This window comes from Chlorocebus sabaeus, chromosome 2 (assembly GCF_047675955.1).
Source record: "Chlorocebus sabaeus isolate Y175 chromosome 2, mChlSab1.0.hap1, whole genome shotgun sequence".
NCBI classification, from domain to species: Eukaryota; Metazoa; Chordata; class Mammalia; order Primates; family Cercopithecidae; genus Chlorocebus; species Chlorocebus sabaeus.
The window spans coordinates 6655425-6682362 of NC_132905.1; the positions used below are offsets into that span (position 1 = coordinate 6655425).

The 26938-nt window shown below is 44.2% G+C and overlaps 1 protein-coding gene across 3 annotated transcripts in view; it reads left to right on the top strand.

Moving 5' to 3' along the window:
• Nucleotides 1–10624, top strand: part of CTCFL (CCCTC-binding factor like) — a 30267-nt gene extending 19643 nt beyond the window's left edge. Inside the window, exons 9-10 of one of the 3 annotated variants that reach the window (XM_037982619.2) lie at nt 4193–4358; nt 9087–10624. In XM_037982619.2, coding sequence (XP_037838547.1) covers nt 4193–4358; nt 9087–9238 — 318 coding nt within the window. In that variant the 3' untranslated portion in view covers nt 9239–10624. Of the gene's footprint in view, nt 1–4192; nt 4359–7340 lie in introns of all 3 variants that reach the window. The other 2 variants (XM_073005620.1, XM_073005625.1) reach the window with 2 other exon arrangements.
• Nucleotides 10625–26938: the final 16314 nt, after the last annotated feature.

Consider the following 26938-nt stretch of genomic DNA (forward strand, 5'->3'; position numbering starts at 1 on the left):
TTGGGAGGCCAAGGCGAGAGGATCACTTGAGGCCAGGAGTTTGACATCAGCCTAGACAACATAGGGAAATCCCCATACCTCCAAAAAAATTTAGCTGGGTGTGGTGGCGCACCCCTGTCAGCCTAGCTGCTCAGGAGGCTGAGACAGGAGGATCACTTGAGCCCAGGAGTTGGAGGCTGCAGTGAGTCACGATCACACCACTGCACTCTGGCCTTGAAGACAGAGTGAGACCCTGTCTCTAAAATAATTTTTTTAATAATAATTTAAAAAAAGAATAGTGCTGTTGGTGCTGGGCTAAGGAATACAATTATGGTTTTATTCTTTTAGGTGTTGTATTAGTTATTTATTTCTGCATGACAGATTACCTCAAAATGGAGTGACTTAAAACCACAAACATTTATCACTTGACAGATTCTGTGGGTTGGCTGAACTGGGTGGTCCTGGCTCAGGGTCACTCCTGAGGCTGCAGTCAGGATGTCCTCCAGGGCTGCATCATCCGAAGGCTGGACTGGGGCCAGAGGATCTGCTTCCAGGACAGCTCTGCCACACAACTGCTGGCACCGGCCTCAGTCCCTTGCCACAGCCCTCTCTGCAGGGCTGCTTGAGTGTTCTCCTGACTCAGAGCAAGTGAGAGAGTGCAAGGAGGAAGCCACGGGGCCTTTTGCAATCTAGTCTTAAAAGCAGCACAGCAGCCAGGTGTGAGGGCTCACACCTGTAATCTCAGTACTTTGGGAGTCCAAGGCAGGCGGATAATTTGAGGCCCGGAGTTCGAGACCAGTCTGGCCAACATGGTGAAACCCTGTCTCTAAAAAGAAAAAAAAAAAAACAACTAGGCGTGGTGGTGCATGCTTGTAATCCCAGCTACTTGGGAGGCTAGGATGGGAGGATCACTTGAACCCAGGAGACGGAGGTTGCAGTGAGCTGAGATGGCGCCACTGGCCTCCAGCCTGGGTGACAGAGCAAGACTCTGTCTCAAAAAAAAAAGTAGCACGTTATTTCTAGTCACAAGAAATGAACCATGAAGTCCCCCCTACACTCAAGGAGGGGAAATGAAGTTTCTTTTGAAAGAAACAGCATCAAAGAATTTCAAAACATTTAAAAACCACTGCACATGGCTAGCCAGATCCCTGGACCATGTAGGCTTCAGCCTAACTTTATAAAAAGTTTCATAAAAGTTGAATTTCCTGAAGTTGACCATTTTTTAAAATCTTTCTTCTTAAAACAGTAGTGTAGTTGTGCTTTTCTGAGTAGCACAGTGGGGTAGTTCCGGAATGTCAACCCTGTTGGTTTAAAATTTCAAATGAAAGCTGTGGCAGTGCTCCCAAAACACCATTGCTCATGCTAAAATTGTAAAGAGTTAAAATTAACGAGTAGAATTCTAAAGAGAAGAAACTGCCCTTTGGTGCAAGAAATAAAAATGTAGAGAAAAGAACAAGTCTGCCTCATGCAGTCCCCTCAGAACATAAAATTTTTGAAACTTCTGTTCAAGAAAGCATATTTGGACTTGTGTCTAGAATATAAGAACTCTTAAAACTCAGTAAATAGACTGTATTTACTGAGTTTTTATTTATTACAGTAAAAAAACAGGTAAAGTTTCTAGGCCAGGCATGGTGGCTCACGCCTATAATCCCAGCACTTTGGGAGGCCAAGGCAGGTGGATCACAAGGTCAGGAGTTCGAAACCAGCATGGCCAACATGGTGAAACCCCGTCTCTACTAACAATAGAAAAATCAGCCGGGTGTGGTGGCACGTGCCTGTAATCCTAGCTACTTAGGAGGCTGAGGCAGGAGAATTGCTTGAACCCAGGAGGCGGAGGTTGCAGTGAGCTGAGATCATGCCACTGCACTCCAGCCTGGGCGACAGAGCGAGACTGTCTCAGGAAAAAAAACAAAACAGCTAAAGTATCTAAATAGACTTTTCTCCAAAGAAAACATACAGGTGGCGAGTAAGCACAGCGTCATTAATCACCAGGGCAATGCAAATCAGTTTCTGCCACGACTTCTTGAGTCTGCCCTTGTATCACAGAAGCAGCTGTGGATGCAGTGTGTAAGTGAATAGACGTGGCTGTGTTCCAGTAAAACTTGCTTTCACAAACAGTTGGCAGCCAGATTTGACCCACTGGTTGTCATTTGCCAACCCCAGTGTCTAAGCATAAAATGGAAGAAGTTTAAACAACCTGTTACATCACCCCCATTATGTGTAAATTCTTCCTCCTTCCATCATAAACGCAGACAGTCCTGTTAAGCACAGTGGGAAAGTCAAAATGGGAATCAGGCAGGATGCTTCATATAATTTGCAAATTTAAACACCTGTTAACCAGTTTTTTACTTTTGCCTGGGACCTTTTCAAAAAGTGAAAATTTTCTCACTTAAGATTATTCTAAGTGTTCGTTGGATGAGACTATGTCACGAATAGGCTTGACTAGGGGAAGTCTTTGACTTTTATTCCTGAATGTTGTATACAGTTTCATAACTGCCACCCATGACCTCTGCTCAGTAGCTTCAGGAGAGAAGAACAGAAAAGTAAAATCTTTATGGTATGTAGTTGATGGTTATAAAATTGACTGATGTATTGAATTTTTGGTTCAATATCGATCATCACTTCAGAGAGTAGAAACATTCTAGAGAAATAAATTTTGTCTTCTCATTGATTTGTTATTAAAAAAATACTCAAAGCAAGCTAGCTTTTGGCTAGACCGAAACACAACAGAAAGGGTCACCTTTAAAAAGTCATCATTTTTGCAAAAGATTATCAAAGATCCATGTTACCCACAGTTTTCCCAAAGCCTGTCTCTTTAACTGTGTGTTTTTCAGTGCATTTGGGGAAGCTGACTCTTGTAGAACCAAACTGGGGTCTGCTTGCCTGGTGCAGTAAGAGCAGATATCCACACCTCAGTTTACAACAGGAGAAAGGAAGGTATTTATTTGCAGGGTGCCAAGCAAGCAGAAGCTACAGACAAAATCATAAATCAGTGCATGGAGGATACCTTGCCCTAAAAGGGCAGGATATCTTGCAGCAGGGGCTTACAGGTTGTAGGTAGATTCAGAGACTCTGGTTTGCAGTTGGTTAAGGAAGAGAAGTTTTATTTAAAATTTTCGGAAAAGAATGTTAGCTCTGGTTCATGGGACATGACCTCCTCCAGGCTTCTCAGGAGGAAATTAAGAAAAAAATTAGAACAAATTTAGCAGTGGTCAGATTTCAGCCCCCAGTTCCCCCTTGTCTTAGGTCTCCCTGCCGGTGGGCCTGTTTGGTAAAGAGCCAGGTTTCTAAAAAACAACTCAGGGACGGATGTTAAGATATTATCTTGGCCGGGTGCGGTGGCTCACACCTGTAATCCCAGCCCTTTGGGAAGCCAAGGCAGGTGGATCACTTGAGGTCAGGAGTTTGAGTCCAGCCTGGCCAGGATGATGAAACCCTGTCTCTACTAAAAATACAAAAATTAGCTGGGCATGGTGGCGCTCGCCTGTAGTCCCAGCTACTCGGGAGGCTGAGGCAGGAGAATTGCTTGAACCTGGAAGGTAGAGGTTGCAGTGAGCTGAGACCGCGCCACTGCACTTCAGCCTGGGTGACAGAGCAAGACTCAATCTCAAAAAAAAAAAAAAAAATCTCAGGTTTCTGTAAGGGAACCAAACATCCTGAGTCTAGCTTCCTTGGCTATTTTTTTAGGTTCCTATTACCTTTTCTTTTCTTTTTTTCTTTTTTTTTTTTTTTTTTTTTGAGATAGGTTCTCATTCTGTGACTCAGGCTGAAGTGCAGTGGTGCAGTCACAGCTCACTGCAGCCTCGACCTCCTGGGCTAAAGCGATCCTCCCACCTCAGCCTCATGAGTAGCTGGGATCTCAGGGCGCATGCCACCACAGCTGGCTAATTTTTTATGTTTTATCTTTTGTAGAGCTGGGGTCTCACTGTTGTTGCCCAGGCTGGTCTCGAACTCCTGGGCTCAAGCTACCCTCCCCTTTGGCCTCCTGAAGTACTGGGATTACATATGTGGGTCACAAAGTCTGTCCTCCTTTTACCTTCTTGCTTATCAAGTTGCTTGTTTACTTCTTAGGGCTAGTGAGGTGCGTGGAATTTCCTTCAGAAGAACTCAGGATTTTCCTTTATTTCCATGCTTGGAGGTCCCCACAGGCCCCCAAGAGGGGTCCCTGCCCTATTTCACTTGCCTTGTGTGTTCCGTGTCAATTCTCCGACAGAGTAACATGCACAGACATTCAGAGAAGTGTGGCTCAGGGGAAGCAAAATCGGCTGCTTCAGGAAAAGGAAGAAGAACAAGAAAGAGGAAGCAGACCATCCTGAGGGAAGCCACGAAGGGTCAGAAGGAAGCTGCGAAGGGATGGAAGGAAGCCGCGAATGGAGACGGTACTGATTTTACACAGATTTGTTTTTACTGCGTCAGTGGTTTTCTGGTTGTAACTATCCTGGGTGCCGAGTGTTGCTGTCCAGGGGATGTGTCCAGAGACCCTGTTTGTCCACCAGTCGGTCCTGCGAGGTGGCTTGTGCGAGATCTCTCAGAATGGCAGTGAGCGTAGCGCGAGAGAGTCAGTGTGAGAGCCTCACGCAGGTCCACATGCGACCCCCACCCCCAGGACCCTTCTTCCATCACGCTGGACTGTCACCTGCAGCTACGGGGACTGTCCTGGGCTGTTGCAATAGATGACCACAAGCTGGGTGACTTGGGACAATAGAAATTGATTTTCCAATAGCTCTAGAGGCCAGAAATCTTCAATCCAAGTGTGGGCAGGGCCGCCCTCCCTCTGGGGACCTAGGGGAGGATCCCTCCTGGCCTCTTGCAGCTCTGGTGGCTCCAGCGTTCCTCGCTTTGTGGCCACGTCCCCCAGTCTCTGCCTCTGTCTTTTCATAGCTCTGTCCTCTCTTCTGTGTCTGGGCCTTCTCTTTTGCCTCTTACAAAGACATTTTTCATTTAGGATTCAGGATTTCTTTTGAAAAAAGGAGGTCAGGTATGGGGCTTAGGATGTGGATATAACCTTTTAGGGGCCACTATCCAGCCTCGACAGCCATCACAGTCTTCGTCCTCTGGCCTCTGGGAGCTGAAGTGAGTTCTCAGGTTGGCCAAAACTGGGCCCTGTCCTGTGTGTCCTGTGAATGGCTCTGCTGTCAGAGGGACCGACCTGACACCTGCATAGGCAAACACCCGCTCTGTTTACTCGCTCCGTTCCTTTCCTGTGAGAACCTTAGAACCATAGATGACTGGAAACTGTCCAACCTTATGGCACAAGCATATGCCCCACATTCTGATTCCAGACTCAGTCCCTGCCTTGCAGATGTTTCCACAGATGATGGTTGCCCTCCACCTGCCTTCCCTCAAGAGTTACCAGATCAGATAGAGGATGCCCAGCTCAATCTGAATTTCAGATACACAGTGAATCATTGTTTAAACGTGTCCCGTCACTATTGGGGATATACTTACACTAAAATAAAATGTTCGACATGTATCTGAAACTCAAGTAGAAGCGGACATCCTGCAGTCCTTCCTGCTCCCTCTGTGCGGAGTTGGTTCTGGGTCCCTGGTTCCAGTCGCTCTGTCCACAGGCCGCACTCCCCCGCTCTTTCTCTGTGTCTCACCATCTGGCAAAGCCCTAAGCCTGGGTGCGCCCCAGGCCTGCCTTTCCCGTGCCTGCATCATGTAGCCAGGCCCTGCCTGAGGGGTCCCAGGCAGTGCCCAGTCGCTCAGCTCAGTTGGAACTCTTCAGAATTGTGCACGCTGCCCGTCCGCGGAGCACCCTCCTTTCTTCTCCAGGCATCAGCAGTTACCACTGAGAGCTCACAGAGTGCCTTCTTATCCTGACCACAGCCCTCTGCAGGGGACACTGTCATCCGTCTGGCAGGGAGAGAGCTGCATCACAGGGTGGGGACGAGCCTGCCCGGGTGCCCAGAGCCCTCTTTCTGAACCTCAATACCAACAACTTTTCCACTGATTTCCAATGAGCACCTTCATCCCAAACTCCCAGCCCCTGCCTCCCTCCCTCTGGGTGGAGGCCTCGCTGACTCTGCACCAGCAGATGGGCTCTGCTGCCCGCTGCCCTGGCATTCCTGTGTCGTCCCACTCCCAGCTGGAGTTCCCGCCATCCTCTGCCAGCACCTGGGGCTTCTCCATCCGGCCCCGCAGGGCACAGGGCTGTCCACAGTGCTCATCGGGTCAGATCAGAAGAAAAACCAGTGTCCCACTGATGGGTATCAAGTAGTGAATGCAGCCTGGATTCCATTTGGATTCCTTTATACCAATGATGTTGTAAAATATCATTTTTCATATCTTTTTAATGGAGGAAGGGGCTGGTGGAGGAGCCACCTTTCCCATCTAAGGCCCCATCTGACTCTGAGTCTGGAACCCACCCCTCCGATCAGCTTTATGTCCCCCACCCACCCTCCTCAGCCAGCTCACCCCTCCTGGCCCGCTCTTTCCTATCAGCCTTGAACATGCTCCGTGTCTTCAGAAAAATAAAAGCACTTCGTGCGAGCACCCCCCTGGTCCTGTGCTGCCCCTCCCGTGCACTTCACACTTATTTGGTTCTTTAATAAGTGTCAGACTCCCACATGCAGCACACTGCAGGCTCCCCCAGGGTGGGCATGGCCCATCGGTCTGTCCCCAGCTCCTGGCACTAGGCCTGACCTTAGCAGTGCTCGTTAAGGCACTACTTGTTGAATAAACCAGTGAATAATAAGCACAGTCCTTTATTGGAGAAGACAGACTGGTGAAATTTGACCCACAATTCGTCAGCCCGCATTGCAGAAACCCAAGGCCAGGCTACTGGCCGCCTGAGCTCTAAGTTTAAGTCAGATCCTAAAAGGTGCGTGGAGAAATGTGACTTACCCACTAATTCGGCACCTCAAGAACCCTTCTGCAGTTCTCCCCATCTTGACACCTAAAGACACCTAAATGTAGTGGGGTTTTCTTGTTATCGTTAATTTTCTCTTAAATGAAACCTCTGGAAGGCCAAATGGTTTGGGGTGAATTTTGAACGTGTCACCCTCAGTTGGTGACATTTTTGCTGTGGAGAAGAGTTGAGAAGGCTCTTATCAGCTTAAAAACTGATGATAGGAATTGGACATATACACACTTTTTTCATATTTTTGATGGTCAGCAGTCATATCCAAAGCAAGTGTGAATTAAGGCAAATAACCTGGCAAAAAGCATGACTTAATTTGCATTTCAGGGTCTTCGTAGCCTGTGTTATCCAGATAATTGTCTCGCTTCTGTGTCTGCTCTGCCGGAACACCAGCATGCAGCACCTCTCCAGTTCATTGGTAGATCTCGACGGGTGACTCTGATGGTGCCAGTTTTTGGTTTTGTTTTTTAAGACAGAGTTTCACTTTGTAGCCCAGGTGTGATCTCGGCTCACCGCAACCTCTGCCTCTTGGGTTCAAGTGATTCTCATGCCTCAGTCTCCCAAGGAGCTGGGATTACAGGTGCCTGCCACCACGCCTGGCTAATTGTTCTATTATTTTTAGTAGAGACAAGGTTTCACCATGTCTCAAACTCCTGACTTGAAGTAATCTGCCCACCTTGGCTTCCCAAAGTGCTGGAATTACAGGCATGAGCCACCGCGCCTGGCCTGATGGCACCAGTTTTGTGGATCTCAGTGTTTCTTTTCATATCTAAGAACTGGGTCTTCTTGTCCCCCTCCATCTACCCCAAAAAAAAGTACTTCAAGGAAGCATGGACAAAAATGTCCTCAAACAACTTAGAACTAACATGAGGCAATCACGTTCTTCAGTGTGGCACTCTGTGGATGTTTGGGGAAGTAATTTGGAAAATGAGTAGAGAGCAGGGTTCCCCAATCCCCAGCCCATGGACCCGTGGGCTGTTGGGAACTGGGCCTCACAGCAGGAGGTGAGCAGGGGGTGAGGGAGCGAAGCTTCGTCTGTATTTACAGCTGCTCCCCATCGCACACATCACCTCCCGAGCTCCGCCTCCTGTCAGATCAGTGGCAGCGTTGGGTTCTCCTATTAGTGCGAATCCTGTTGTGAACTACACGTGCAAGGGATTTAGGCTGCACACTCCTTATGAGAATCTAATGCCCGACGATCTCTCACTGTCTCCCATGCCCCCCAGATGGGACTGTCTAGTTGCAGGAAAATAAGCTCAGGGCTCCCACTGATTCTACATTATGGTGAGTTGTGTAATTATTTAATTATATATCACAATGTAATAATAAAAATAAAGTACATAATAAATGTAATGCACTTGAACCATCCCCAAACCAACCCCGTCCCTGCAACCAGTCCATGGAAAAATTGTCTTCCACAAAACTGGTCCCTGGTACTGAGAAGGTTGGGGACAGTAGAGGGTTGAATATGGGTCCCTGGTACTGAGAAGGCTGGGGATAGTAGAGGGTTGGATATGGGTTGGTTCACAGTAGACTGTTTTAAAGCCATTAAGTTGTGCAGACTGGCTCCTGAGCTGCTGGAGGGGAAGCAGGTTGTGGATACACACCTGGCGTTGGCTCCAGCATCCCTAGCAGGACGCGCAACCCAGAATCAGTACTCAGTATATGTCGATTGGCCAAAGGGACAAATCTCCTGCAGGCAGCTGGCTTTCTTCACGTAGGCAGCGTCATGCCACAGGTACTGAGACAAGACTTAGGTGAGCAGCTCAGCCACGATATAAATCTCTAAGATCCGCCTCGATATAAAGCTTGTAAGATCCACGTTCGCCTACAGCAGCTGATGCCAGCTGGGAGTGACTGTGACCCCCCCTTGTCACCTTTAGGGGACACTGGCAATGTCTGGAGACATTTTATGGTTTTTGCAGCTGGAGAGGAGGGTGATACTGGCATCTAGTGGTAGAGGCCAGGATCGCTGCTAACATCCTGCAGTGCCCAGAAGAGCGCCCTGCCCCCAGCAGACAGCTCTCTGACCCCAAAGTCTGTAGTGCTGAGGCTGAGAAGCCCTGACTTAAGGCAGTAGTTGACATCAGAATAGCACCATCTTACCAATTCGATTGTTTTCTAACATGCTCACTGCTGTGTTCAAATTTAAGTGATAGTTTCCAAAATATATTTGCACAGTTTATAAATTCCAGTTCGTTGACTTTCTGATAAATTTGCTCATCCTGGACTTTTTTTCAAGAAGCTGCTGCTGAGGAGGCTTCCACCCTGAAGCGAGAACAGTTCCCGGGAGAGATGCTTCCTGGCGCCTACGGAGAAACCACAGCCAGAGTCAAAGAGGATGTGGATGAAGGCATGACCTGTGAAATGCTCCTCAACATGATGGATAAGTGAGAGGGATTCAGGTTGCATATTCACTGCCCATAATTCCTAAAGCAAGTTAGAAGTTTTTAGCATTTAAGGCATGAAGTGCTCCTCCACGTGATGGATAGGTGAGAGTCAGGTTGCATGTTCTCTGTCTCTAATTCCTAAAGCAAGTTAGAAATTTTTAGCATTTTCTTTGAAGCAATTAAGTTCATGACAATGGATGACACAAGTTTGAGGTAGTGTCTAGAATTGTTCTCCTGTTTTTAGCTGGATATTTCAAAGAAACATTGCAGGTATTTTATAAAAGTTTTAAACCTTGAATGAGAGGGTAACACCTCAAACCTATGAATTCATTCACTTGATATTGGCAAGGTGGCCCACAATGAATGAGTAGTGATTTTTGGATATTTCAAAATAGTCTAGACCAGCTAGTGCTTCCACAGTCAAAGCTGGAAATTTTTATGTTGCATTATATACACCCATGATATTTCTAATAGTATGGTTTTAAACATTAAAGACAAATTTTATATTTTTATACAAATGAATTTTCTACAAAATTTAAAGCTACCATAATGCTTTTAATTAGTTTCTAAATTCAACCAAAAATTTTTTAATCTTATAAAAAGGAAAACTGAGTAGGAAACGAAAAACTAGATTAGACTAGAAAATAAGGAATAAATCTATTTTACTTTGGTATTATAGGAGCAAGGTTCACCTTTAGATTTTTGTATTCTCTTTTAATTATGTTCCTTGGCAGGTATGAAATTGCTCTGGTTACATTCCATTATTGCTTATTAGTATTTCACTCCATAACCCTTTTTTCTGCTAAAACTACTCTTTTTATATTTTTAAAATAATTGGCAGAGTGAGAAGAAACATAAAATCAGATAATGCAAATGTGTACCTGTAAGAAATTTGTACTTTTTCATAATGCCCAGTGATTAGTGAGTATTTCTCTCTTGCCAATTGACAAGATTTTTCCACCCTCGAGCAGCGTGAAAGGTGCCTCTTTAACACTTGAAATTCATTTCTATCTTTATGCGGAGCCAGATATTTCTTCGTTCTTAGTCCAGCAGTTTCTTTTGCTGTGAACCTCTCTCCGCCCCTGTATTTCAAGATCACTGATAGGTCCTAAATTCAAATTCTTAAGATATGGACCTTTTATTGAAAATATCACAAGTTCGGAAGCACTGTTACACAATGTGAATATGTGGAAATAATTTCCCAGCAGGAAGAGCATTATAGTCTCTTTGTACCAGAAAATTAATTCAATTCAACTCACATGAGATTTAAATTCTGTGGGCTGTAGTGTGCCATCATTGTGACTGAATTTTTGCAATGGTTTCTTAATTTTTTTACTGTTATTTAAAGATGTTTTACGTAATTCAATAAAATGAAATGACTTAAAATTGCTATATTTGTTATATGTCAGTACTGGTCCTTAAAAACGTCTTCTTTGTCTGGAGAGAATGTGGAGAAATTGGAACCTTTTTGCGCTGTTGGTGGGGATGTGAAATGGTGCAGCCACTGTGGAAAGCAGTATGGCAGTTTCTCAAAAAAAAAAAAGAAAATAGAATTAGTATCTGACCCACCAGTCCCACTGCCAGATATACCGTGTACCCAGAAGAACTAAAAGCAGGGTCTCAAAGAGGTATTTGCACACCCATGTTCATAGCAGCATTATTCAAAAATAGTGAAAGATGGAAGCTACCCAAGTTCCATGGACAGGTGAATGGATAAACAAAATGTGGTATATACATGCGGTGGAATATTACGCAGCCTCAAAAAGGAAGGAGACACTCACACATTCTGCAACATGGGGAACCTTGGGGACATTATGCTGAGTGAAATCAGCTAGTCACAAAAGGACAAGTATTATATGATCTCACTTATAGGAGGTATCTAGAGTAGTCAGATTCATAGAGACAGACGGTAAAGTGATGTTTGCCAAGCACTGAGGGGTGAGGGGAGAATGGAGAGTTAGTGTTAAATGGACACAGAGTTTATTTGGGATGAAGAAGGAGTTCTGGAGATCAGTCATGGTGATGGCCCCACAACAGTGTGAATCTACCTAATTATTCCACTAAACCATACATTTAAAAATAGTTAAAATGGTAAATTTTATGTTGTATTAGTCCTTTCTCACATTGCTATAAAGATATACCTGAAACTGGGTCATTGATAAAGAAAAGTGTTTGAATTGACTCACAGTTCCGCAGGCTGTACAGGAAGCATGATACTGGCATCTGCCCAGCTTCTGGGGAGGCCTCAGGAAACTTACAATCAAGGCGGATGGTGAAGGGAGAGTAGGGACGTCACATGGTAAAAGCAGGAGTGAGAGTGGGGAGGTGCTGCACTCTCCAAGCGACCAGATCCTGTGAGAGCCGCCGCTGTCATGAGGACAGCAACAAGGGGATGGTGATAAATCATTCCTAAGAAATCGCCTCCATGATCCAGTCACCTCCCACCAGGCCCTGCCTCCAACATTGGGGATTACAATTCAACATGAGCTTTGACCAGGGACAAATACCCAAACTATATCGTGTATTTTACTATGACCAAATGTATTTTAATTTCAAAAACAGATAAACATGTTTGAACATGCAAGCCAAGTTGGTATCTAAACACTGTTTTAAATAAATAAATAAAACTCCTAGCCCGGGTGCAGTGGCTCACTCCTGTAATCCCAGCACTTTGGGAGGCCAAGGCAGGTGGATGACCTGAGGTCAGGAGTTTGAGATCAGCTTGGCCAACATGGTGAAATCCCACCTCTATTAAAAATACAAAAATTAGCCAGGTGTGATGGCAGGCGCCTGTAATCCCAGCTACTTGGGGGGCGGTGGAGGCAGGAGAATCACTTGAACCCAGGAGGCGGAGGTTGCAGTGAGCCAAGATTGTGCCACTGCCTTCCAGCCTGGGCAACAGAGTGAGACTCCGTCTCAAGATCAAAGCTCCTATAAACACACTTTTATAAATAGTTGCAGTGTTTCGTGTGTGTAACACCTGTTGAGATGTAAAACAAAATTCAGATGAGATGATCCGTACCTACTCAGTTACATGCGTGACTCTCACCCACACCTAGCAAGAAGGTGAAACACCTGGTCCTCAAGTGCAGTTAGTGCCTTTGATTCCAAAATAGAAGCAGTGACAATAGTGCCCGCAAGAGGGCAGTCACTTCTGTCTTTTCCAATATTGAGACAGATTCACTATGGGAGACTAAAAGCACACAAAGTTATAGCAAAGTCTTGGCAACTTTATTAATTCTATGATACAGAAAGAGAAAATTTTTTCCTCGCCAAGGAAGAGAAGGGACCTTTGCAAAACCTGGGAGTGAGGACACTAGTTGGATCTGAGTTCGTGAATGCTTGTTGAGTGACATGCTTTTGCTTAAAATAGTTTTGAGATCCAGCAGGAAATAATTCCAAAACGTACACCTCTTGCACAGTTTAACGTCTCTGTTTTGCAGGGAGTGCGTATTTAAATTACAACATTGTTTGACAACAGTTTTACTATATAAAGGATGGCTTTTAAACAAACCTAAGACCTGGCTGATGCATGTTAACAGCCTCTATTGTTTGAGATCAGTCCCTGAAAAGGCTGGACAGGCGTGATGAAACTGAAGTCATTTTATATGATAACGTTTGACAGCCTACCTTTTGAAAATGGCAAGATATTTTCCAGATATTATTTCCAGTATAAATGTTTAATTTTTTCTGATAACGATTGAATAGTCCCTGTAAATGCATTCTTTATGACTATTAGTCACTAATGGGCATTGTTATTTCTGCTTAAATATGTTCCATTCAAGCCTTGGGTTGGCTTATCAAATCAGCTTTCTGCATCTCATGCTTTCACTGCAGTTTATTTTTAATTGAGAGTATCACATAAACACAGATTTTAAGTGGTAGCCTAGTTTATGCTATTTTTAGTAACTTGAACCATTTCCAAGGCATGGGTGTGATTATGAACCTGGTTCCTTTAAATCATTATCTTTTAAAGTATGCATTTTAAGATGCATATGTTTATTTTTCTGTGCATAGCAGATAGAGTACTATATGGGATGCTCACTTCGCTTTTTCAGGACAAAAAGTGCCATCAACAAACTTAATTAGGCTGGGCCAGGTGGCTCATGCCTGTAATCTCTGCACTTTGGAGGACCTAGGTGGGAAGGGTTGCTTGAACCCAGGAGTTCAAGACCAGTCTGGGCAACATGGTGAAACCATGTCTTTACAAAAAAAATATATATATATACACACACACACACACACACACACATACACACACACGTATATACACACACACACATATATACACACACATATATACACACACACACACACATATATATATACACATACGCACAAATTAGCCGGATGCGGTGGTATGCACCTACAGTCCTAGCTATTCAGGAGGCTGAGATGGGAGGATCACTTGATCCTGGGAGGTTGAGGCTGCAGTGCCTGAGGCTGCTTGCACCACTGCACTCCAGCCTGAGTGACACAGCAAGACGCTGTTTCGAACAAAAAAACTCTTAATTGCACCACAGTGGATGAAAGCTGGCTGCAGAGTTCATATAGAAAGGCTGTGAATAGCTCCTCTCAGGAGCAACTGTGAGCCTGAACACATGCTTCTATCATTCCCTTTAATAAAGTATGACTGTGTGTACGTGAGTCCAATGGTTGCTGACTAAAAGACTCATTCTGGTCATTGCTATACTCATAACCTAAGGCCTGAACTATCGGAAGCAGTAAAATGGCAGAAAATAACATACTAGACAATGAATTACTTTTTTTTTTTTTTTGGACACAGGGTCTTGCTTTGTTACCCAGGCTGGAGTACAGTGGTGCAATCTTGGCTCACTGCAACCTCTGCCTCCTGGGCTCAAGCAATCCTCCCACCTCAGCCTCCTGAGTAGCTGGGACTACAGGTGCATGCCGCCACACCTGGTTAATTTTTGTAATTTTTGTAGAGAAGGGGTCTCGCCACGTTACTCAGGCTGGTCTCAACCTCCTGGGCTCAAGCAGTTGGCCCGCATCAGCATCCCAAAGTGCTGGGATTACAGGTGTGAGACACCGTGCCTGGCAACAATGCATTACTTTAAATCAGCCCCCATGGGTCACTAGATGCCATAGAAAAAGGTGTGTTTTCTCTTGCTTTTCCAGGGTAGCCCCTTCACCTAATGGCTGTGTGACAACTTAAACACACACTTGTGTATGGAAAGAAGCCCATCCAGTGTTTTCACAGCGTGAGAACCGCTTACCTCCCAACGGGGAGAGCAACATGCTTGCGGCGCTAAAATTATCTGTGAATACGACAGAATTTTAAGAGGGAGCCAAGGATTTTTCTATTAGATAAAAAAAAATGTCAGTGAAATAATTTTTCTTAAGCGGAAAACAAAACGCTTGTTACACAGGCATGCCCAGATTTACCGATCATATAGAAGCAGTTAGATCCAGCTGCCCTGGAGTTCAAAAATTGATTTAGAATGGATACAGGAACAAATATGCCTGTTCTGTCTCTGCAGCCGAGTGTCAGTAAGTAGTCTGCAGCCTTCTGCTTGCAACCCCTGACAAGAAGCTGATATTTGAAAGTCGTCTTCCGAGGAGGCGGAAGGAGTCAAAAGTTTCATCAACGGATGTACCCGATTGAGCCACCAGTTCCCTGGCACACTCACTCCTAGGACAAACACCGGAGGCCTCAGGGTCAGCCCCATGTGACTTCGAGCTCAGCAGCCTCTCCGAAACATGGCCATGATTGCTGACCTCACTCTGTTTTAACTTTGGGTGCCTGCAATTTTAGAATGTGATCCCAAGAATGTTGATACACAATATCCTATATATAGCCCCCACGTTACAGTTGTTACTAACATCTGATTGCCTCAGAGACACTGGAAGTTAAATGCAAGTAATTTTTTTTTTTTTTTTTTTTTTTTTTTTTTTTGAGACGAAATCTCGCTCTGTTGCCCAGGCTGGAGTGCAGTGGCGCGATCTCGGCTCACTGCAAGCTCCGCCTCCCGGGTTCACGCCATTCTCCTGCCTCAGCCTCCCGAGTGGCTGGGACTACAGGTGCATGCCACCACGTCTGACTAATTTTTTCTATTTTTAGTAGAGATGGGGTTTCACCATGTTAGCCAGGATGGTCTCGATCTCCTGACCTTGTGATCTGCCTGCCTCGGCCTCCCAAAAAGTGTTGGGATGACAGGCGTGAGCCACCGCGCCCAGCCAAAATGCAAGTAATTTTTAAGGAAAGGATGAGAAGCATAGAAGGGTGTAGCGGTGATTTGCTGAGAGGCGCATGGTGTGGGGGCGGTGAGATGCCTTCCAGGATAGAATGCAGTTGCTGTAGCTGCTGTCGGGCAGCTGTGGACGGAGGGAGAGCCTGGCTTTTGACTGGAATGCGTGGGGATCCACCTCCGTGCGCCTGTGGGTGGCAGCCAGTCCCTGTGGGGTGCTTCCCGGTAGAGGCAGCCCGGGCAGAGTCCCTGGATCCCCTCACTTGGAGGTATGCTTCTCGCTGGGTCACCAGTGACTCCATCTGCCTGGGCCCACGTGCTCCTTCCTCCTGCCGCGTGGCCCTGCTCAAGTCTTGCCATGTGACACCCCTGGCCTTCCTCTGATCCCACCATCTGCAGGTGCAAGCCCAGCTCCCCCACCTGACATTCAAGGCCCTCAACCGCAGTGGCTCATAAATCTCTTTGGGCCTAGGTATCATCTAGGGAGCTTGTAAAATGTACAGATTCAGGAACACTCCCTCCCCTACCTGTAGACCCCCAGAAAGAGGATCTCGGGAGTGGCACAGGAGCACCGGCCCCAGAGGCCACCGCTCTCCAGTCTGCAGTTCTTTCCTGCTTTCACAGATGTTTGAAACACCGGAGATTCTCTCAGTAGCCAGGCCCTTAGCATTTCATTCTGGGTGGTTCAACCCAAAAGAGCAATTCAGCATCTCTCTGCTGGCCTGTCACCTGGTCTTTGTTCCAGAGCCTCTGGAAGTGGCGCATGACTCGTGCTGTGGAATTTGCCAGGCCTCCTCCACGGAGTGACCAGCACGATTGCATGCCCAGGTGACATGGGAGGGGAGCCCACAAGACCCCAGTTTTGCAGTGACCAGGGAAGGCCCGGGGGACGGGAGGGAGGCAGCAAGAAGACTCGGGGTCTGACTACACAGTTTCCTCTTCCACCTGGAGGCAGATGCGGTCACGTGCAGCGTGGGCAGGATTCATCAACTGTGGAATTCGTCTGTCTGACGCTGCGAGTTTGTCTGGAGCTTGTTTGGTCTTACATCTGGACGATATTCCACCCTTCCTGATATGGACCCATTTCCAAATAAGCGCGGCTGGTGCTTTTTAAAAATTATCCTTACCATGTATTACAGTGAGTGGGATGACTTCAGATGTTTGGATGGATGGATGCAGACAGGTAGATAACTCCTGATAGATATATATATATTTAATTCCACAAAGAATCAGAAATTAGTCATAAGAAGGTGAGGCCTCCACTTGGGCAAATGGAAGTGAGTTTCCTTACACAGCTTTTGAGCTCAGTGAAGTGCAAAGCGGAATTCTTAGTGCAATTTTCCAACAATGCATTGTTTTACGTATTTTTAGGTCTTTAAATTAAAAAACTTTTTTGGGGTATAACTTGCATACAGTAAAATTCCCACTTTTAAGATCTATGAGTTTTGACAAATGAATGGTCATGTAATCACCGCTTCAGTCAAGACACAGGGCAGCTCCATCACCCTAGGAATCCCACTGTGCTCCCAAAATTAGAACAGGGACCCCCTTTTTTAGGGGCCTGTGGACCCCACACATAAAAAGCCCTGAGTTCCTTCAAAAAGAAATCCAGACATCTAGCCCCTAAAGTAAAGAACTTACTAAAACAAAGTAGTAACCTAAGACGACAGCGAAAAAAGTTAAAGTCCCCAAAATGTTTCCCTTCCCTGTAAAACCCAGACAACACGTTAATGTATGTTACCGAGTTGTCGTTCAAAAACTCAGAACCCCTCTAAGATCTCCCATCAGACAGATCCAGACACATAAACCTCAAATTTAAGAAAAGTAAAAGCTAAACTTTAGTTCTGTTTTTTCTTGAGGGGCTTAAGAAAGTCACTCCCCTTGTCAGTGAACATTTTTCTACTGACCCCAGATTGTTAAACAAAGCTTCTCTTCCTTAACCAATTGCAAATCAGAAAATCTTTAAATCTATCTACAACCCATAAGCCCGCACTTGAAGACACCCCACCCTTTTTAAGTCTAAACCAACATAGAACCTTCATATATTAATTTGTAATGTTGCCTGCAACTGTTACTTTCCAATAACTTACCCCCACCTTTACAAATCCTAACCTGCAAGTCATTGGGGAGATCAGAATTAAAACATTCAGCTGCCTAGTTCTCCATACTCGACACCCTACAATAAAAACCTTTCTTCCTATCACTGGAAACCTTGGTGTAAATACCCAGTTTGACGATGGCAAACAGACCCCAGTTTGGTTCTATTATACTCCTTTGTAGTCAAGCACGACCCCTACTCCCAGCCCCCAGTACCAGATTTTGTTTCAATCGTCTTAGATAGTTTTGTCTTTTCCAGAATGCCACATAACTGGAATCCTACACTAAATATTTGAGTGTGGCTTCTTTCGTTCAACAAATGACTTCGAGATTCTTCCTGCTGTTTCGTGGCTCACTGTTCCTTTCTTTTGATTGTTGAGCGATATTCCATTGTCTGATTGCACCACAATTGCTTCATCTTTCACGAGTTCAAGGACGTTGGCTTTCTTCCCAATTTGAGAGGTTTATGAATTAAGCCATTATAAACATTTGCATACAGGTTTTGTGTAAACAGATGTTTTTCTTTCCCTTGGGCAAATACCTAGGGTGAGATTTCTAAGTCACGAGGTAGATGTGTTTATAAGAAACTGCCAAACCGTCTTTGGACGTGAATGCACCACTCTGCACTCCCACCAGCAAGGTCCGAGCATGCCCATTGCCCCATCAGAAATATTGGCCACTGCTTGGCATTGGCATTGTCAGGCTTTTTTTTTTTTTTTTTTTTTTTTTTTTGACAGAGTCTCATTCTGTCACCCAGGCTGGAGTGCAGTGGCGTGATCTCTGCTGGCTGCAACCTCTGCCTCCCGGGCTCAAGCAATTCTCCTGCTTCAGCCTCCCGAGTAGCTGGGAGTGTGTGCCACCATGCCCAGCCAATTTTTGTATTTTTAGTAGAGACAGGGTTTCACCATTTTGGCCAGGCTTGTCTGGAACTCCTGATCTCAAGTAATCCATCTCAAGTAATAATTATTATTATATAATAATCCATTATATTATATAATATATAATAATATATATTAATATTATATATAATATATAATAATATATAATAATATATAATTAATATTAATATATAATAATATTACATATTAATATTAATATAATAATATTATTATATAATAATTATTATTGATAATATTAATTATTAATATTAACTGTTATATTAAATATATAATATATAATATTAAATATATAATATATGTTATATATATTATATATAATATATAAAAATATATAATATATAAATTAAATATATAATATATTAATATTAATTAAAATAATTATTAATATCAATAATATTAATAATATTAATATTATATAATAATATTAATATTATATCATATAATATATAATTATATATTGTATATTATAATAATATAATATATTGTTATTATATATTATATGATATAATATAATAATATTATTATTATATTTGACATGGAGTCTCACTCTGTCTCCCAGGCTGGAGTGCAGTGGCCGCAATCTCGGCTCCTTGCAAGTTCTGCCTCCAGGGTTTACGCCATTCTCCTCAGCCTCAGCCACCAGAGCAGCTGGGACCCCAGGCGCCCACCACCATGCCCGGCTAATTTTTTTTGTTGTTGTATTTTCAGTAGAGACGGCGTTTCACCGTGTTAGCCAGGATGGTCTCGATCTCCTGTCCTCATGATCCGCCCGCCTCAGCCTCCCAAAGTGCTGGTATTACAGGCATGAGCCACAGCACCCAGCCTTGTTTTTGTTTTGAATTTTAACCTTTCTACTACGCATATAGTGACATCTCACTGCAGTTTTAATTTGCATTTCACTAATAGCCAAAGATTTGGAAAACATTTTCACATGCTTATTTGCCATCTGCAGATGGTTTCTGGTGAGGTGACTGTTCATAGCTTTTGACATTTTATACTCTGGGTTGAGAGTTATCTATGTATTCTGGACACAAGTTCTTTATCAGACATATGTTTTGTAAATACTTTCTCCCAGTCTGTGTCTTGTTTTTCATTCACTTAACGGTGTCTTTCAAACAGCAAATATTTTTTTCAATTTTGATGACATCTAATTTATCTGTTCTTCTTTGATGAATCATTCTTTTGGTGTCATAGCTAAGAAATCTTTTGCATAACTCAAGGTCACGCAGGTCTTTTCCTAGGTTTACTTCTAGAAGTTTTATAATGTTATGTTTTACATTTAAGTCTGTGATCCATTTTGAGCCAAATATCACTTATGACCCAAAGTGTGGGTCAACGTTCACTTTTCCATACATGGCTGATGTATTGTTTTAGCACCATTTATTTTAAAAACTATCCCTTGTCCCTTGACTTCTCTTTGCAGCTGTGTTAAAATGTATTGACAGGCATGGTGGCTCACGCCTGTAATCCCAGCACTTTGGGAGGCCGAGGCGGCCTCAGATTGCCTGAGCTCAGGAGTTTGAGACCACCCTGGGCAACATGGTGAAACCCCATCTCTACTAAAATACAAAAAATTAGCTGGGCGTGGTGGCGCACACCTGTAGTCCCTGCTACTCGAGAGACTGAGGCACGAGAATGTCTTGAGCCCTGGAGGCAGAGGTTGTCGTGAGCCAAGGTCAGGCCACTGCACTCCAGCTTGGGCTACAGTGAGACTTCATCTCAAAAAACAAAAAAAAGATTGGCCACATGTGTGGGTGTTTTAGCTCCACTCTTTCCCAAGCTAGCCCTTCATGGGAACCAGGCTGTCTTGATGATGACAGCGTATAGTCAGCCTCAAACTCAGACAATGCAAGTCCTCCAGCATTGTTGTTCTTTTCTGAAGTTGTTTTTGGTGATTCTGAATCCTTTGCCTTCCCGTCTACATTTTCAAATCCACTTGTCAATCTATGCAAAAAGAAAATGTTGCTGAGATCTTTGGGGGAATGAATTTATAGATCAATTTGGGAAGAGTTTTACACTGTAACAGTACTGAGTCTCCCGGTCCGTGAACACAGGAGCGTATCCCTCCAATCATTTAGGCCTTCTTTGATTTCTTTCATCGTTGTTTTGTGTCTATCGTAGACATCTTGCACAGATGTTGAATCTGTATCAGAGTTTCTCATGGATTTTCCTTCGGGGAGAGTGCTATTATAAATTGTACTGTTTTTGCGATTTCAATTTCTAATTTTTTGGCGCTAGTATGAAGAAATACAGTTAATTTTTGTTCATTGACCTTGTAACCTGCAGCCTGGCTAAACTCACGTGTGAGTTGAAATTGTTTATTTGTAGATTCCTTGGGGTTTTCTATATAGATAATCGTGCCATCTGCAAATGGAGACTATTTTATTTTCCCGTTTCCAAACTGTATGTGTCTGTTTTAATTTCTTGCCACATGGCACTTACTAGGACCTCGGATATGATGTTGAATAGGAGTGCTGCAAGCTGACATCTTTGCCTTGTTTCCAGTTTAGAGGAAGATCATTGAGTTTTTTGTCATTAAGTATGATGCTAGCTGTTTTTGTAGGTACTCTTTTTTACATTTTATTTCAATAGTTTTTGGGGAACAGGTGATTTCTGGTTTCATGGATCAGTTCTTTGGTGGTGATTTCTGAGATTCTGGTGCACCCATCACCTAAGCAGTGTACACTGTACCCAATATGGAATCCTTTATCTCTCACCCCTCTTCCACCCTTCCCCCTGGCCGAGTCCCCAAAGACCGCTGTATCATTCTTACGCCTTTGTGTCCTCATAGCTTAGCTCCCACTTATAAGTGAGAACATACGGTATTTGGTTTTCCATTCCTGAGTTACTTCACTTAGAATAACGGTCTCCAACTCCCTCCATGTCCAATATATATATACCACATTTTCTTTATTCACCCATTGGTTGATGGGCATTTAGGCCAGTTCTATATTTTTGCAGTTGCAAATTGTGCTGCTATAAACATGCACGTGCTGTGCAAGTGTCTTTTTTCATATAATGACTTCTTTTCCTCTGGGTAGATACCTAGTAATGGAACAGCTGGATCAAATGGTAGCTCTACTTTTAGTTCTTTAAGGATTCTCCATACTGGTTATACTAGTTTACATTCCCACTAGCGGTAAAACTGTTCCCTTTTTATCACATCCACACCAACATCTATTTTTTTATTTTTTAATTATGGCCATTCTTGCAGGAGTAAGGTGGTATCTCATTGAGGTTTTCATTTGTATTTCTCTGATAATTAGTGACATTGAGCATTTTGTCATTTGTTTGTTGGCCATTTGTATATATATTTTTTTGAGAATTGTCTATTCATGTTCTTTACCCACTTTTTGATGGGATCATTTGTTTTCTTCTTGCTGGTTTGTTTGAGTTCCTTGTAGATTCTGGATATTAGTCCTTTGTCACATGCATAGTTTACAAATATTCTGTCCCACTCTGTGGGTTGCCTGTTTATTCTGATTATTTATTTTTCTGAGCAGAAACATCTTTGTTTAATTAAGTCCCATCTATTTATTTTTTTGTTTTTGTTGCATTTGCTTTTGGGTTCTTGGTTATGAACTCTTTGCCCAACCCAATGTCTAGAAGAGTTTTTCCGATATTATCTTCTCGAATTGTTATGGTTTCAGGTCCTAGATTTAAGTCTTTGATCCATCCTGAGTTGATTTTGTATAAGGTGAGAGATGAGGGTTCAGTTTCATTCTTCTACATGTGGCTTGCCAAGTATCCCAGCACCATTTGTTGAATAGGGTGTCTTTCCCCACTTTATGTTTGTGTTTGCTTTGCCAAAGATCAGTTGGCTTTAAGTATTTGACTGTATTTCTGGATTCTTTATTATATTACATTGGTCTACATACCTGTTTTTATACCAGAATCATGCTGTTTTGATAAGGATGGCCTTGTAGTATAGTTTGAAGACTATGTAATGTGTGCCTCCAGAGTTGTTCTTTTTGCTTAGTATTGCTTTGGCTACACAGGCTCTTCTTGAATGTAAATGGCCTAAATGTTCCACTTAAAAGATACAGAATGGCAGAATGGCTAAAAATCTACCAACCAAGTATCAGCTGTCTTCAAGAGACTCACCTGACACATAGGACTTAAGGTAGAGGGGTGGAAAAAGATATTCCATGCAAATGGAAACAAAAAGTAAGCAGGAGTAGCTATTCTTATGTCAGACAAAACAGACTTTAAAGCAACAACCGTGGGGGAAAAAACACACAAAGAGGGACATTATATAATGGTAAAAGGATGAGTCCAACAGGAAAATATCACAATTCTAAATATATATGCACCTAACACTGGAGCTCCCAAATTCATGAAACAATTACTACTAGACTTCAGAAATGAGATTGATGGCAACACAATAGTAGTGGGGGACTTCACTGTACTCCACTGACAGCACTAGACGTGTCATCAAGAAAGTCAGCAAAGAAACAATGGACTTAAACTATACCCCAGAAAAATGGACTTAACAGATAGTTACAGGTAGTTAGATACTTAACAGATAGTTACACCAACTGCAGAATAGACGTTCTCTTCACCAGCACATGGAGCATTTTCCAGGACAGACCATATGATAGGCCACAAAACAAGTCTCAGTAAATTGATGAAAATCAAAATCATCTCGAGTACCCTCGTAGGTACTCTTTATCAGATTGAGGACGTGTTTTAAAATTTCTATTTATTCTATTTATTTTCTCTTTACTCTCTCTATATTTATATTTACTTATTTCTATTTTATTTAAAAGACTTATGTCATTATATTTTAAATGGGTGTTCATTATTTATATAGTTTCTTTTTCATCCGGTCCAACCATCTTTGTGTTTCCCTTGGTATATTTGGACCACTTACATGTAATGTTATTATTTATGTAGTTGTATTATTTTCTCTTTTTCCTTCCCTCTTTTTGGATTACTTTTTATGGCCCATCAGAGCCTCGGGCTGTCTCTGTGGGTTCCCGAGGGGTGACCACGCACTGTCCTCTGTGGCTCTGGTGAGAATGGGAGTACAGTGCTTCATACAGCCTGGCACAGCAGGCAGCAGAGGCAGGCCCCTGGTAAGTGCTCTCCTCCAATAACCCGCTAACAGTGGACTTTCAGCTTCTCTGTACTCTGTTGGGGGAAGCAACTCCAAGCCACGATGAACATCAGAGCACAGAGCAGGCCCCATTGAGCAAACTGGACAGGACTGAAGTCAGTGGGGTCTTTTGTTAGGACCCAGCAAGCTGGCAAACAGGCTTCCACTGCTCTTGACGGTATCCTTTTTGTAAGTGGAAGGAAGATACACATAAAATTGGCCATCTCAGCCATGATAAGTACAGTTCAGGGGTGTTAGGCACATTCCCCTTGTTGTACTCCCAATCTCCAGAACTCTTTTCATCTTGCCAAACTAAAACTCTGTCCCCATGAAACATTAACTCCCTATCCCCCTCCACCCAGGCCCTGGGGACCTCCATTCTCCTTCCCATCCCTTATGAATTTCACTACTCTATGTGCCTGGGTTATTTCACTGAGGTTCATCCATGCTATAGCCTGGGTCAGAATTTTTTCACCCTTTTAAGGGTGAATAATTTTCCTTTGCATGAGGGGGATCACATTTTGTTTATCTGTTTATCTATTGATGGACACTTGGGTTGGACAGTTCTCATTTTAAAACTTGAAGTTTAATTAAATGAGAATGAATCAACACTGGAGAGAGAAAGCATCTCCTCAGAGGGGAGCGAAAGCCCCCCACTCCTGGTGCACATGCCCCAAGGACCACAGCACCATTGAGACGTCACCAGAACATGACAGAAGACAAACTGAAATCATGTGTCAGGGTGGGGCTCTGTATTTGTATTGACCAGGAGAGGGTCATCCAGGGGCCCAGCTCTGAGAACGTTCCCGACCTGTCTGGAGCCGTGCCCCCTCCTGCTCTGCTCCATCCTTCCACAAAGCAGCAGCCAGGCAAAACAAATCTCGTGTTTCACCAGGCCCCATGGTAAATGCTGTTGGAACCCCTCAAAGTTTTCTGAAGACTGGTTTTGTTCTTATTACTTAAGATTCAGGCCAGGCGCGGTGGCTCACACCTGTAATCCCAGCACTTTGGGAGGCTGAGGCCAGCGGATCACGAGCTCAGGAAATCGAGACCATCCTGGCTAACATGGTGAAACCCCGTCTCTACTAAAAATACAAAAAATTAGCTGGATGTGGTGGCAGGCGCCTGGGGTCCCAGCTACTCGGGAGGCTGAGGCAGGAGAATGGCGTGAACCCAGGAGGCGGAGCTTGCAGTGAGCCGAGATTGCACCACTGCACTCCAGCCTGGGGGACAGAGCAAGACTCCGTCTCAAAAAAAAAAAAAAAAAAAAAAAGATTCATCTAATCCATCCCAAGACTTGCATTGCTGAAACAGAGTGTAGCAGAAACACATGATTCTCACCCATTTAGGGACTGTTCGCACGTCCAGACACATGACAGTCAGTGTATTAGTCAGTTTTCACACTGCTGATAAAGACATACCCGAGACTGGGAAGTAAAAGAGGTTGAATTGGACTTACAGATCCACATGACTGGGGAGGCCTCAGAATCATGGTGGGAGGCGAAAGGCACTTCTTACATGGCGGTGGCAAGAGAAAATAAGGAAGATGCAAAAGCAGAAGCCCCTGATCAAATCATCAGATCTCAGGAGACTTATTCACTACCCTGAGAACAGTATGGGGGAAACTGCCCCCATGATTCAATTATCTCCCACCACATCCCTCCCACAACACGTGAGAATTATGGGAGTACAATTCAAGATGAGATTCAGGTGGGGACACAGAGCTAAAGCGTACCAGTTAGTAAATGACAGCAGAGAAGCCCACTTTCCCGTAAGTCAGCGAGCCTGTCTTTATAAATGGCTCAAAGCAAGGGCCAGGCACAATGGCTCACGCCTATAATCCCAGCACGTTGGGAGACCGAGATGGGCGGATCACGAGGTCAGGAGATCAAGACCTTCCTGCCTAACACAGTGAAACCCCGTCTCTACTAAAAAAAATACAAAAAAGTTAGCCGGGCGAGGTGGCGGGCGTCTGTAGTCCCAGCTACTAGGGAGGCTGAGGCAGGAGAATGGTGTGAACCCAGGAGGCAGAGCTTGCAGTGAGCCGAGATCGCGCCACTGCACTCCAGCCTGGGCGAAAGGTGAGACTTCGTCTCAAAATAAATAAATAAATAAATAAATAAATAAATAAATGGTTCGAAGCTTTCCTTGTAACTAAAAAAAGAGGAGAAAAAAGGGCCCTTTTTGTCCCTGACATATGAAAGCCAGCATTTTCTGAGGCAGTTGCCTTCCCTGAGCGGGGTTGAGGGCCAGACCCTGGGCTCCTCCCTTCCTTGACCCTCCCTGTCTGCACCAGGCCTCGAGTTCTCTGGGAAACTGAACTGGACCCTGTTTCCCGTCAAATCCAACAACTGCCCATCAGCTCAGGATGACTTGCATAACTATCTGTAGCATTTGCTCCCCAAATTTACTTGAATAATTTTACAAGAAAACTCTACTGTTACCAAAAATGGAAAATCATTTTCTTAATAAGTAGGAGGGATCCCCCAAAGTGAATGCATTGAACCCTCCTTGTTTTTTTAACTTCTGTTGGAGACTGGAGCACAGGAAGCTGCTGGTGGAGCCTGCCCGAGTGTGAAAGTCAGGCTCACCCCTAAATAAGAAACCTCTTTGTAATCAGAAGGATTGGAAACTAACTGGAAAGGGCAGACCTGCCTCAACTCCGGACTCTGTGTTTTTAAGTACTGTAGCCGTGCACTTCCAGAACTCATCTTGCAAGGCTGCAAGCCACTTAGAAATGAGTGCTCAAAACAGAAGGCTTGAACATGAGGGATGCAGGCTACAGGGCATTTCTGTCCAGCCACCTGCAGGGCCTTCATTCAGCTGAGTTGTCCGTGAGCACTGCACAAGAAGTGCCAATTGCAAGGCCAGTCCAGGGCTCCGGAGTCAAATTAAAACTGTGTCCCACTTCCTGCCCCACCGCTAGGTGACATTAAGCCCTAGACTTCTAGGACCCCGATTTCCTCAAGCCAATCAATACATGTTCATTGAATGCCCTTCCTAGCTACCAGGGAAACGGGGAAGAGAAAATGTGATTCTCACCATAAGGATGCCGAAGACCCCTCCTTCCCCTCTCCATCCCCTCTCCTTCCCCTCTCCTTCCCGTTTCCTTCCGGTTGCTTGGGGTCCTGCAGAGCAGGTGCCCCGCTGCCTGTGTTACAGGGCTTCTCTCAGAGGCCTGCTGGGAAGCAACGGCTTTGGGGGGATGCCTGTTTGTGGCCTTTGCCCATTTCCATGCTGGTGGATTTCCTGCTATCCAGAGGACGCACAGGAATACACGTCTGGACCTAAAGCATTTCCTTCCCCCAAATGCAGCAGAGGTGGCAACCCCAAGAGCCTTGGGAATGGTGAAGTGCAGTATGCTAATTAGGGAGTGATGTGTCCTGAGGAGCTATTATCTC